Below are 14,638 nucleotides of genomic sequence, written 5' to 3'. Positions count from 1 at the left end.
AGAACGGATATCAGCTACAAAGGGGGCAATGTCTACAAGAGTGTAATGATACCTGTAGCAAGATTTCTTCATGAAACATGTTATAAAAGAAATTCAAATATAAGAATGTTAAGTTTGTTACCTAAGCCAAGAAAAAAAATGGGATTCAGAATTAAGGATCAGGCTCTGAATAAGTGGTCACAATAAGCTTCAGTAGAAGAACAATAATGTGTTCTCTTGTGCCTAAGTAAGATGTTATTCTGAAAACTTCCATACATTTGATGGGTTAAGTTACAACCTTCGCTATCTTTTAATGCAATTTTGGGGGTTCTTTTCACTTTGCAGTGTACGCTTAATAATTAATTCTATTAGAATGGTGTCCCTAGCCTCTCTTTGCCAGAAGCTTGGAATGGGCAACAGGGGATGGATCACTTGATGATACCTGTTCTGTTCATTCCCTCTGGGGCACCTGGCATTGACCACTGTCAGAAGACAGGATACTGGGCTAGATGGATCTTTGGTCTGACCCAGTACGGCCATTCTTATATTCATGTTCATAGAGGGGCAAACAAACACCTTTGAAAGTTCATATGCTTATGTGGATGTGAAATATATGGAACAAATTCTTCTTGATGCATCAGAATGGCTCCTCCAATCTGCTTTTTCCTCTAACCTGGGAGCATGAGGCTGGGGTAGAAATCCTGAGCTGATGGTGTCAAATTGTATGTGATGGCCAGTGGAGTCCTGTTGGTTTCTTTCTTGGTTTTGTCTTGCAATAGGAGGCTTCTGGGTACACGTCTGGCTCTGTTGATCTCTTTCCTTATTTCCTTGTGCGAGTATTGTAGTTTTGAGAATGCTTGATGGAGATTTTGTAGGTGTTGGTCTCTGTCTGAAGGGTTAGAGCAGATACGGTTGTACCTCAGTGCTTGGCTGTAGACAATGGATCGTGTGGTGTGCCCGGGATGGAAGCTGGAGGCATGAAGGTAGGCATAGCGGTTGGTAGGTTGAACACTTCAACCTCCCTGGCCGCACAATAGCAGATCTTAAGGTGGCCATCCTGCAGCAAAAAAACTTCAGGACCAGGCTTCAAAGAGAAACTGCTGAGCTTCAGTTCATCTGCAAATTTGACACCATCAGCTCAGGATTAAACAAAGGCTGTGAATGGCTTGCCAACTACAGAACCAGTTTCTCCTCTCTTGGTTTTCACACCTCAGCTGCTAGAAGAGGGCCTCATCCTCCTTGATTGAACTAACCTCGTTATCTCTAGCCTGCTTCTTGCTTGCTTATATATACTGCCCCTGGAAATTTCCACTACATGCATCCAACGAAGTGGGTATTCACCCACGAAAGCTCATGCTCCCAAACGTCTGTTAGTCTATAAGGTGCCACAAGACTCTTTGCTGCTTTTACAGATCCAGACTAACACGGCTACCCCTCTGATACTTGACATCAGTACAAAAGTTTGAGAACCACTGAATTAGACAGTACTTACAGCAAAGTAAAGGTGTGAAAACTAACTAATGATAGCTCCTCAGCAAAATCTCCTTCCCCAAATCCCTTGTAAAAGGTAAACTTTTCAGTGTGCCCTAGGGACTAATAAACCTGGATGATTTCAGACCAAGTGGGAAGCAAGTTCCAAAGCCAAAAGGTTCACAAATACTAGGCTGAGAGGGCTATACAAGTGGATAAATGGCAAGATAAAATGCCCTGCCAACAACTCCCTCCCTGATACTCAAAGAGTGTCAGCTTGAGTGCTTCCACTGATCTTAGCTGTGGCAGAGAGACAAGCAGGCTGGGAAGTATGCAGGTCCAAGGCCAGTTAGGGTTTTATAGGCAGATCACAAAGCAAGAGCGTAACATGCTCCTGCTGAGATACCTGCTCAGCATGAAGCACACTCTGTACCTGCCACCTGCAGTCCCTGGCCCTGCATGGATTTAAGACACAGCCCAAAGGTTGAAAAGTCTGAAAATTAACAGTTAAGGGAACCAGACAATTCCTAACCACGAAATAATCTTTCCCAGGCAAAGCAGCCCTGAAACTGCTCAGGCAACCAGTGCAGGATTTCCCCTTCCTAGTGGCATTTCTGGGTAGTGTAGAGCTGCAATAGTAGCTTCTACACGTGTTCCCCTCCCGGTACAAGGAGCACAGACAGGGAATTCCTTCACCTAACAAGCCCCTCAGGGTATCAGGCTGCTTACAAGGATAGCAGAAGGCACATTTGCACCTCCTAATGGTAGGAGCACTGTTCTGCTATAGCTTTAAAACTCCTTTTCTGTTATTTTGTCAATCTTCCCAGAAAATTTCCTCCTGGGGATGACATGTGGCATGTGAATCTTTGGGGGAACTTGGTATCTTTTGGAGAAATTTGGAGAGGTTGGTTGAAAACTGGATATATAATAGGAAGCTAGCTTCATCCTTAACTATAGCGCAGCTACCATCACTCCATAATGCCAAGCCCATCACTAGTATCTCTTACCACTTCTGCTGCTTCAGGAAAAGTGGAAGCTGACTGCTTAAATCCACCCACCTTCCCTCCCTGTTCCTGAGGTGGCGCCTAAAGTAGCTGGCCATGGGAGCAGTCCATGTACATATATGGCTGTAGGCTCAGCCTGCACGGCCAAACTTTCTTTCTCCTCCGTTGCAGAACTTGGCTCAGTTGAGAGCGACGCAAGGAAATTAGCAACATCCCAGGCAGCATATAGCATGCTGCTGAATGGGAGAATAGGTAGACAGTTTTACCAGGAGAGGATGGAGAGAGTAGGGGAGAAATAAACAAGTAGTGGAGGAAAAAATTAAGAGCAAGAAAGGAAAAGAAGAAACATCCAGGAACAAAAACATAAGACAAAGAAGAAAACGAGAACAGAAAAATATTGCAACTGATAGGTAACAGTGCAAAGTGGTACATGGGGAGGAGGGTACTCAGCTGCTGATTCATCCCTACAGACTTATTTCAAAGGTGAAGTCATTTTGTGTGCTGCCTAGACAGTGAAGGGCAATTTTCATGACAGGCACTCAGTGCTATCCATGACCCATTACTGGCAGCCAAAAATTACCATCCTGACACATTAACTTGCATCAATTTAGGATGCATGTTCCTCAGCTGTCTCTGATGTAACCCTTCAGATCTGGCAGTCCCAGGGCACCAAGCAGACCAAAACAAAACACCACCCTATTTCCTAACCAACTTCTATTTGAATACAAAAATAAGCTAACATGCAAATTTCACTTTTTGCCTAATAATGCTCATCTCGACTAAGCACTTATTACAGACCCTTGTTTTCTTGCAAAGTCTTAAGAAGTGCAAAGGTAACTCAGCCCCAGTTCACCACCCCCAAGAACACCCACTTACAGTGACGACACAATCAAAGCCTTTTCACTGTACAAGACTTCTCTTTTATAAAGACTTTGGTTAAATATGTAAGCAATTTCAAAGACAGAAAATCTGAGTTATTTTCAAAAGGTCATCTTTTCCAAATGGTTAATTTGAACTTATGATCTCATTGTACTCTATCTGACATTTAGATTAGTAACTTTTGAACAGCTGAATTTAAGGTCATTACTACCAGAAGCCATTTACTTTTTTTCCCCTCTAGTGGCAGATTATTCAAATACTCTGTTATAAGGAAGTCTTCTCACCTTGTGCTGGCATTTGTGCGGCACCCACAGCTATGCATATCGCAAGAAAAAGGAGGAGGGTTTTCCTAAAAGAAAAAAAAAATTATGTGAAAAAATTCTTAACCAATCAACAGTTTAAAACTCCCTGGGATTTAGAAGGCCTGAATCAAACCCATTTGAAGTCAACAAAAAGACTCCTATTGATTTCACTTTGTTATGGATCAGAGACACAGTACCCTCAGATTGTAGAACTTTCCATTGATGCTAATAGGAAGTTTCACACAAGGGTCAAGGATAATATGTCCTCACGTTTCAACCAACACATACCCAGCAGATACATTCTACATTGTCTTGTGAATCAGAGTCAATTATATAATTTTGAAATTATTTTATTGTATCTGTTTCATATTTAGAGGCTGATATATAGTAAACTACTTTCTAGAAAAATACTATTGAAATGAAAATATAAGACATGACAATTTGTTACACATGGTGATCATTGTGCATTGTACCCACTACCAATTTTATTGCATATTCTGTCAGTGATGAAATGAAAATGGTGTGCAGTAACTAATAATTTTGTAGGTCTTTTACTTCCTTCTTTTCTACTTGCATGACCAAAATCCCAGTTATAACCGCTAGTGTTTCCCAGGAGGCAGTGTATCATGCTCTCCTAGTGGTATAAAAATCACAGAACATCTTTGGAATAAGACTCCATGCTCAGAGGGGCACTCCTGTATTCTCAGGTGACCCATGAGCATAGATAGCAACAAAAATAGATTGAGTAAGATCCATTTAGATAATGTGTCTGGATTTTTTGAGCAAGAGTCCATTAACACTAAATCTGTGTAATGCAGAAGGAAAATCAACTGTGACAATGACATTTTACAATTTCAGTTAATTTTTACTCTTGATTTTATCGCATTACATTTCTTTCTTAAATCCTTCTAATTTTGGTGGATATTCCAAAGTGAAAGAACCAGACTTAGAAATAATTTAACAACAGTATCAGCTCTTATTTATACAGTATTAAATAAGAATTGTCCCTACAAGAGAATATCAGTTCTTCAAACATTTCACATTATTGTACATATGTACCCAATTCTGCAAACATTTACTACCACAGTGCTTACTACTGTGAATAGCCACACTGGCTTCAATGGAACTACTCATGGTAATAAACACTAGATCCAACAGTATGTGTCGTAGGATCAGGCTCTATATCAGCGTAGCAGCTGAATTAAAGGGGAAAAATATTTTAGAGCTGCAAGTCTCAACTAAACACCTGTAGTTTAATGGGATTCAATTTCATCAGATTATTGCTCAAATTATGTAAATCAAGGTCAAGTACAGGATAAACAACCGATTCAAATAGCACCAGCAAATAGGCTTCTTCTGGCTAAAGTTTAAACAAAAGGACTTCTTCCACCCAGAGTTCATTAAAGGGTCACCTTAGGCCCAAAATTTGTGCAAATAAGTTTTTACAAGATCTATGAGGAGAAATGGTTCTATAATTTTGTAAGAATTCGAGTGAAAACAGTATCTTGTTTGGATTTAAACATTTCTTTAGAATGTTCATAACTCAAACACATTAGCAACATGCTAGTGAAGGAGACTCAAAGTATGAGTGAAATGAAACAAGAAAACAAACACAAAGTGGAAAAGTAAGTTGGATAACTGACATACTACTAGTAACAGAGGTAAAGCCAATGTTTTATTTCAATATATCAGACTAATTTGCCTCTCACTTATACAGGTTTATAGTGGTGTAACTCCATTGGCTTAAAAGGAGTTACTCCTAACTAATGCTAGTGGAAGAGGAGACTCACTGATTTTGAAAACACCAGTGTCCCTTCCAACAAACAGGATACGTGCAGCAAGTATTCACCAATAAATAGCTTCCTACAGACAAATTCTGTTCATATTATCCCACTATCAGCTCTGCCCACATCCACACAGCAATGATTCTCAACAGCTCATTCTTCTAATATAGTCCTTCCTGAAGACACACATTTTCACTGCATCTGAAACCACTCTGTCTGAGTCCTCTGGCCACTGATGTTCTGAAGACAAACACCCGTGGTAGATACTATGTGGCAGGAGTGAATTTTATAGACCCAACAAGTACAATTCGTCAAAGGTGTTTTGTTTTAAAAAGATACTTTAAAAAATACTCCAGGTGGTAACATCTTTGTTGTTCTTTTCTGGCTGACTGAGCAAGTGACACTGACATCACCCAAGAACCACCCTCCATTACTGATATATTAGGCTAAATATTCTATTAACTGTATAATATTTCAGATGCTTAGGAAAAAATAGCAATATGTACAAAATTAAACTAGGTATAGCTACAGCGCTAGATATGCCCTTATGATGCAATCTGTCACAAATCAAAGGAAAGTTTTCATCGTATAAGGCTTGCATAGAATTCTTAAGAAGGTAAGCCCCAAATTGTCAAACTAGGTAAGTGGCCTTATTTTCAAAGGACGTCAGAGTCTTATTTAGGTAACTTTATATGGATTTACTGTAGGTGCTTTTTAGGCACCTAAGCCATGGAAAAGAGTTCATAGACAAGAAATCTGGGTAACTACAGGTTTGTAACCTTAATTGCTGCTTACAACTAAAAGTTTTTTTTAAGAGATATGCATATATAATAGGTGGGATTTTCAAAGGTGCTCATTGTTGATCTAACTGCTTTCACTGAAATCACTGGAAATTTTACTACTGATTTAAATGGCAGGAGAATGGGGTCAACATTCAAAATCCCACCCTATAAATGTGAGTCAAACTGCAGATATCTTTATCTATTTCTTTACACACACATGCAGTACACATTTATATTTTAAAATAGCTATTCAATTTTTTGGCTCTGCTTTTCCTGCTTTCTTTCATGACTGATGGAATTGCTGTAGTCCTTCTTGCCTTCACAGCAAGAAATGCCTTTTACAAGCATTTTTAGCTGCCATTCACCAGCAAAAACCACTGGCTGACATCTGAAACCCAGGTGATGCAATGGGTTTGCATTTTAGGCTTTCATTTCTGGAGACCTGAATCCAAATCCTAATGTAATGTCACAAGTGAATGTGAGCACATATTAATCCCCATTCATATATATCATACAACTTGGCACTGACTTTACCTATGAGATGCTCAAAGCTAGGAGGTCAGATTTTAGCTGCTGTAACAAAAATACCTATGTATGGATGCTTGTATTGTACCTGCCCACAGTGTGCATGGCTCAACCTCAACCCACTGTTATTAGTGACTTTCTTAAGCATCAATTTGACTCCCAAATGAACAAAAACAAACAAAATAATCCCAACAATTTCATTAACAGGACTCATAAGAACATAAGAATGGCAGTACTGGGTCAGACCAAAGGTCCATCTAGCCCAGTTTCCTGTCTACCGACAGTGGCCAATGCCAGGTGCCCCAGAGAGAGTGAAACTAACAGGTGTCAAGTGACCTCTCTCCTGCCATCCATCTCCACCCTCTGACAAACAGAGGCTAGGGACACCATTCCTTACCCATCCTGGCTATTAGCTATTAATGGACTTAACCTCCATGAATTTATCCAGTTCTCTTTTAAACCGGTTATAGTCCTAGCCTTCACAACCTCCTCAGGCAAGGAGTTCCACAAGTTGCCTGTGCGCTGTGTGAAGAAGAACTTCCTTTTAATTGTTTTAAACCTGCTGCCCATTAATTTCATTTGGTGGCCCCTTTGTCTTGTATTATGGGAATAAGTAAATAACTTTTCCTTATCTACTTTCTCCACATCACTCATGATTTTATATACCTCTATCATATCCCCCTTAGTCTCCTCTTTTCCAAGCTGAAAAGTCCTAGCCTCTTTAATCTCTCCTCATATGAGACATAGTCCAAACTCCTAATCATTTTAGTTGCCCTTCTCTGAACCTTTTCTAATGCCAGTATATCTTTTTTGAGGTGAGGAGACCACATCTGTACACAGTATTCAAGATGTGGGCGTACCATGGATTTATATAAGGGCAATAATATATTCTCTGTCTTATTCTCTATCCCCTTTTTAATGATTCCTAATATCCTGTTTGCTTTTTTGACCGCCTCTGCACACTGCGTGGACATCTTCAGAAAACTGTCCATGATGACTCCAAGATCTTTTTCCTGATCTGTTGTAGCTAAATCAGGGCCGCCCGGGGCGGGCGGGGGCGGTCCGGGTCTTTGGCGGCATTTTGGCAGCGGGAGTCCCTTCAGTGCTGCCGAAGACCCGGACTGCCGCCGGGTGAGTAAAAGTGCCGCAGCTCCCCCACTTTGCCCCAGGCCCCCTGAATCCTCTGGGCGACTCTGGGCTAAATTAGCCCCCGTCATATTGTATGTATAGTTGGGGTTATTTTTTCCAGTTCACATTACTTTACATTTATCCACATTACATTTCATTTGAAATTTTGTTGCCCAATCACTTAGTTTTGTGAGATCTTTTTTAAGGTCTTCACAGTCTGCTTTGGTCCTAACTGTCTTGAGCAGTTTAGTATCATCTGCAAACTTGGACACCTCACTTTTTACCCCTTTCTCCAGATCATTTATGAATAAGTTGAATAGGATTGGTCCTAGGACAGACCCTTGGGGAACACCACTAGTTACCCCTCTTCGTTCTGAAAATTTACCATTTATTCCTACCCTTTCTTCCCCGTCTTTTAACCAGTTCTCAATCCATGAAAGGACCTTCCCTTTTATCCTATGACAGCTTAATTTACGTAAGAGCCTTTGGTGAGGGTCAAAGGCTTTCTGGAAATCTAAGTACACTATGTTCACTGGATTCCCCCTTGTCCACATGTTTGTTGACCTCTTCAAAGAACTCTAATAGATTAGTAAGACACGATTTCCCTTTAAAGAAACCATGTGACTTTTGCCCAACAATTTATGTTCTTCTAGGTGTCTGACAATTTTATTCTTTACTATTGTTTCAGCTAATTTGCCCGGTACAGATGTTAGACTTACCAGTCTGTAATTGCCAAGATCGCCTCTAGAGCCCTTTTAAAATATTGGCATTACATTAGCTATCTTCCAGTTGTTGGGTACAGAAGCCGATTTAAAGGACAGGTTACAAACCTTAGTTAACTCAAATGTGAAGTTGCGGAACTATTCTTTCAGAACTCTTGGGTGAATGACATCTGGTCCCGGTTACTTGTTAATGTTAAGTTTATCAATTAATTCCAAAACCTCCTCTAGTGACACTTCAATCTGTGACAGTTCCTCAGGTTTGTCACCTACAAAAGCCGGCTCAGGTTTGGGAATCTCCCTAATATCCTCAGCCGTGAACACTGAAGCAAAGAATTCGTTTAGTTTCTCCACAATGACTTTATCGTCTTTAAGTGCTCCTTTTGTATCTCAATCATCCAGGAGCCCCAGTGGTTGTTTAGCAGGCTTCCTGCTTCTGATGTACTTAAAAAACATTTTGTTATTACCTTTGAGTTTTTGGCTAGCTGTTCTTCAAACTCTTTGGCTTTTCTTATTACATTTTTACACTTAATTTGGCAGTGTTTATGCTCCTTTCTGTTTACCTCACTAGGATATGACTTCCACTTTTTAAAAGATGCCTTTTTATCTCTCACTGCTTCTTTTACATGGTTAAGCCATGGTGGCTCTTTTTTAGTTCTAACTGTACTCATGCAAGTAAACTCACTGGAGTCAATGGGACTATTTCTGAGAGTAAGCAAGACTCAGCCCAAAATTATTTCTGTGTGTAAGGCAAGCAGGATCTGGCTCTTGAATTACACTTAGTTCTCCCAAACATTAGAGGGTACTCATCTGCCTTTGCTTCTAATTGAGATAACCCCCCCTCAATACACACATTCTCTCTCTCTCTCCCTCTCTCTCTCTCTCTCATTGCCCTTTAAGAAAACACAACTATCTTGGATAAATATGTCATGTTGTTTAAACCCTGCCAGGCGGAGCTTCCTATAATACTTTTCTCCCTGGCTGGCGACATACATGAAGTTTATTAATGGATGAGTTGCTACTGATTCTGACACAAGACTATTGGGCAGGGAAAGACAGCTCCCCTGCCAGGAATGTGCAAACCAACCCCAGTGTCCCAACAGCAGCAGCCTCCCAAGAAGCCAAACTCCTTCCCTGCTGCTACTTTCATGTTGCTGTTACACAAATGTATGAGATTTTTCAAACTCTTCCATCCCATTTCAAATCGTTCAGATTTTTTCCCATCTGGACCCAATTTGCAAAGCCTTGAATTACCCATGAATCCATCTGAGGGCCTAATTCAGAGAATGCAGGGCTTGGGAAGGGGAGCTGAAGGAGCAATTTGGTCAGTTAGTACGTAAGAAATAGCGGGCAGCAGTTCTAGGCCAGTGACTGGGACACAGGGACTATTCATGCTTAAACAGCTGTCAGGAGTAGAATTTAAAGTGACAGAATACAGAGCAGGATCTTTACTTCAGCTTAAACCCATAAACAATCCCTGTAGCACACAGTGTGTCTGGACTTCTAAAAAACAAAAGTTATTTAAACCAACTGATTGTTATTATTATTATTTTATTATTTGCATTAGTGTAGCGCTCAAACTAGCTGAACACCACAAGTTTTGGACACAATTAGGTAAACTTCAGTTTGTGCTGTTGTACTGCTTTAACAAATGTATTTGCATTTATCTAGCATTAAGATCCCTCTACAATTTTGTTTAATCCCACAGTAAAAAACCTGTTACTTTAGATTTAAGGTTGCTCAAGGGGAAATCCGACCAACACAATCACTGAAGATCAATAAGATCCTGAATTAAGGCAACCTACATTCATATGCCTTAATAACTAAACATCACTCAAAGATCCCTCACCTACACAACAAACTCCCTCGCACTTGCACTATATAACCAGTCACAATGTACAAACCAAATGCCTCTACTGCCCACTCAGATTTACAAGCAACCTTAATTCTGACCGCGGCTAGGTTAACATATAAACTTGACAGATGATGTGCACTGGTAAGTCTTTAAAGTTATTTTTACATGAAAAAGTATGAAATCATAAAGTTGTATGTTTTAGTGCTGCATAGAGGAATTTGGTGTGTGCACAGTGGTAGTTATATGTTGCAAATGCAAGAGAAGTTGTGGAAGTAAGGAGGCATTTGAATATAGGTTGCCTGACCTCATGATCTTGATTTTCAGTAATTCAGAAACCTAAACTGTCAGCAAAGGTTTGGTTTGTTAGCGAGAATTTCCCAGTTTTTAATAAATACTGTACATGTCAACTCTGATAGTTATTCACACGGCTAGCTGTCATCATTGACAGGCAGCAACCCCCACAGAGCCACAATCCACACACACCCTCATGACCCTTGCATACAACCCGGATTGCCCCCAGGCTCCCCACCCCACACAACTTCGCTGCCCCCCCCCCCGGCCCCATCCTTTCAGTCCTGGTAATATATAACCCCTTCCAAGCTGGGCTTCCCATTGAAAAGCAGAATGCGGTAGGGTATAGGGAGGGGCAGGTAGTGGGGATGGATTGTACATGGAAAAAGGTCTGAGGCTGGGGGTATAGGTGGACAAGGGAGGATGTAGCAGCCTACAGGAAAGCAGGCATGGGCAGGGGCATAGGGATAATCTGTTGGGGGTTATGAATCTGTAGGGGATCTGGGAGTGGCTGCTGGGAAGGGGATGAGGGGACAACAGAGGTGGGGGGATTTGGGCTTGAGCTGAGGGGCCGGAGAGCAGAGCTTAGAGGAACTCTGCATGGACAAACCACGGCGGGCTCATCAAAGAGCTCAGCGCTAGGGAACCACGGAGTTCTCCGCTTCCCCCACCAAGCTCCCCGCAGCGCCCTGCTCCCGCTCGGTGCTGCTCACCCCGCGCTGGGGTCCCCCGTATGCGGCCGCACGATGCGTGGCGAAGGGGAGCGGGGCTGTGCGGGGACTGAGCCAGAGGGGCAGGGTCCGGGCGGGGGCAGCCCCACTCCACTGAGCCATCGGCGCTGCCTGGGGAGGGGGGCTCGGCGGTGCTCCAAGGCAGCGGAGCCTGGGAGCTGAACGGGGTCTGCACCGGGCCGCCAGCAAAGCAAGGAACCCCCCCCCTCACACCCCCACCCCTGGGGAGCCCTGCGCGCCCCCACTCAGCCCGCTTCCCCCATCAGTTCCCGCTGCGCCTTCCCACCCCACCCCCAAGACCTCTCCCCAGCCCCGGTATCCCCCTCCCGCAGGTGTGACAGGGAGCAGCAGCTCCGAGCTCCTCCCTCAGCGCCCCCCCCAGCCATGCCTGCCCCCCGCCCCTCTGCTCCCCCGGGCCCCGCAGCAGCGGCCCCGGCTTTGCCCGGCAGCACAGGGGGCTCCTCGCGGACACGGGGCGGGGGCAGCACCCGGTGTGCGCCGGTTCTGGAGCTGGGGGCGCCGAAGTCATTTCCATCGGCAGCACCGCCCCAGCCCCCTGCAGTCTAGCTCGGCCGGCCCGGGGAGGAATGAGCGCGGGGCCGGACCCCTGGGTGACGGGGCCTCCGGGGAGTGCGTGGGGCATTTCCGAGGCGGGCTCAGCTCACCGAGGTGGCGTCTGCCCCAGTCGGTGCCCACTTGAGCTACACGTACGTGAGCAAAGCGAACTGGCTCCTCCAGAGGGAGCGTGTCAAACACGGAGCCTAAATCCCATCGCCGGGCTGTGAAACGGGGATTTCGGGCTTTTTAAAGTGCAAATCTCACCCCGCCCCACACCCACACACCTCCCCACTACCGTGCCCGCGCGGCGCACTGGCCAGAGACCACCAGGCGCGCCGAAGTGTTGTTTATAGAAACGGGGCCAGCAGACGTTTCTGTACGAAATGAACAAGCGGGAGGCTCGCTGGGACGCCGATCCGTTGCGACGGAGAACCGGGGCCAAGTCAAACTGCGCCCGGCCAGAGTGATCAGATCGGATTCATCGCCTTGATGTCAACCCCTCCTTACATGTTTAAACAACACAAAGGTGTGTTTACAACGCACATTTCCCAGCCAGGCATCTGCGCCCCAAAACCTCCGCCCCCAACGCCTATTCCCCCCCCCGCGTCTCCCCCTGCCCTTTCTTCGGAGAGACTGTCACTAAGATGCACCAGCAGAAAGCACTTGTACCTATCTTTTGCCACCCGGGTCTCTGGCAGAATTGGCATGTAAAGGTGTGTGTGGGGGGGAGCGCCTCCTATTTGGGCTGCCCTCCCTCCCCGCACATACAACTCCACACAAATATTCGAGGGCGTCTTTGCAACTCCCCTCTCGCGGCGGCGAACTGCTGATCTGGGAACTTTCAGCCCCCCCCCCCCCCCCAGCTCTTCGCTAGGAGGCTGCAGGCTTCACAAACGCTATTACGAAATGATTCATTTCTGCAGACTCTTTACATAGCCACTAGCCCGAGTAATCAACCTTAGGCTGAACAGGCGAGGGGGGGCTGCAACTAAGGACTAGCAGCTCCCCCTACAAGTGCGTAGGAAAAAAAAAGCTACTTGAGCATATCCTCGATTCTAAAAATAACGCCAGGGTCTGCCCCAGCTGGGAGGAAGTCAAAATACCACTTCCCCTTAGTTTCCTCACATTATTGCCCTCTCTCCTTCAGCAGCAGTTCAGCAGTGACAACAAAATCAGCCCGAGCCCCGCAGCAGCTCCTGTACTACTGTTGTGTCCTCAGGAGGAGAAGAAAGCTGCGGCCAAACACACACACTCAGTCATCTCTTTATCAACCCCTTGGCCCATTACTCGGGAAACTCCACAAACTGCTACCCTGGGTGTAAAGGTTCATCTGCCTCCCACCCTGGAGAACGCACGGAGCGCAGCATTCTTCCCTCCAGGGGAGAACTCGCAAGCCCAGGAGCCGGCAGTTCGGGGGTTGGTTTTTGTTGGTTGTTGAAGATAAGTGAATCCCGTAACTCATTTCGGAAGGGGGAGACCTGGAAGTCGCTAAGTCCGCGAAGCCTGTTTTAGCCGGCAGTGGGAAAAGTGCCAATAAACTTTTCCTTCTGCGCGGCTTGATTGCTTTAACATAAACCGTCTGCAGACCCGCTGGCAGAAGGCCTTTTAAACAGGGCATTTTACAAATTGCAAAGACAAGGGGAACGCGTAGCTCCAAAATAAACTGCCTGCAGTGCTCACAGACACTGACAAGACGTGCGCCGTGTGTGCAGCGAACTGCAATCTTCACTCCCACCCCCACAACACACGCGCTTGACTGCTGGGCTCTTACTTACGTTTTTGCTGTGGGAGAGATGCTTCCAGTCCTTGTCCTTTTTGCTCCTAAATGCATTTGTCTGCATTTGTCCGAGCAGCGAAGATCTAACCGAAAACAGAAGCCAGCTCCAGACCGCTCAAGGTTCAGGTACTGTCCATGAAATCAACCCCAGAGCAGAGGTCCCTTCCGAGCTCTTGGCAAGCCTAGTGCGTCCCCCGCATGGTGAAGGGGCGTGCCTTGGGGTCTCACTCTCGGGGGAGTTAGGGAGAGGATGGCATCAGTATAAACAAGAGCGGAGCGCTCGGCTTCACACGTGGTTCACAGACAGGAGCCTTTGCAAGTACAGCGGAGCCCTGCATTGGACTCGGCGATCCGCTGCAGGGATGGGGCGGGCCGGGAGGGGACGTGCAGGAGAAATCCTTGGCTGGGGTGAAGAACCGGTGCCCAGGTTACCAGAGCCTTTGCAAAGCGCTTGGCCGCGGGGTCTAGTGGCGATGCACAGGCGTGCAGCGTTGAGCGCAGCCTGCCTCTGGCTGGGTTGCAGAGCCGCCAGCCGACCCAAGGCAAACCCTCCCCACCCGCGCTCGGTGTTAAATTTCACCGCTCCCTGATTTGCGATTACATCATCAAACCCGCCTCACCCCCGCCCGGGCCGAGCCGCGCAGAGCCCCGCAGAGCGCGCGCCTGGCCCGAGGCGGGGCGCACGCGGTCTCGGGGCTCCCGCCTGGGGAGGGAGCTGCCGCCGCCTCCTCGCTCGGCCGCAGCACTGTCTGCAAGTTCTAGCAGCCGCCGGCTGCATCGGCTCCCCTGGGGGCCCTGCGCCTCTTGCAGGGCCAGGGGCGCCGCGCAGCCTTTGTGATCCCTTCGCGAACGCA

The 14,638-nt window shown here is 45.6% G+C and overlaps 1 protein-coding gene across 1 annotated transcript in view; it reads right to left on the bottom strand.

The window, feature by feature from the left end:
* COL24A1 (collagen type XXIV alpha 1 chain) overlaps positions 1–14,149 on the bottom strand; it is a 246,219-nt gene extending 232,070 nt beyond the window's left edge. Inside the window, exons 1-2 of the mRNA XM_039484094.1 lie at positions 13,783–14,149; positions 3,617–3,681 (exon numbers count right to left, since the gene is read on the bottom strand). Of these exons, the coding sequence (XP_039340028.1) occupies positions 3,617–3,681; positions 13,783–13,838 (121 nt within the window). The 5' untranslated portion in view covers positions 13,839–14,149. The remainder of the gene's footprint in view (positions 1–3,616; positions 3,682–13,782) is intronic.
* Between the last annotated feature and the right edge of the window lie 489 nt (positions 14,150–14,638).

The sequence above is a fragment of the Mauremys reevesii genome, linkage group 8 (genome assembly GCF_016161935.1).
Source record: "Mauremys reevesii isolate NIE-2019 linkage group 8, ASM1616193v1, whole genome shotgun sequence".
Lineage (NCBI taxonomy): Eukaryota > Metazoa > Chordata > Testudines > Geoemydidae > Mauremys > Mauremys reevesii.
This window is presented reverse-complemented; position numbering and strand designations above follow the sequence as displayed.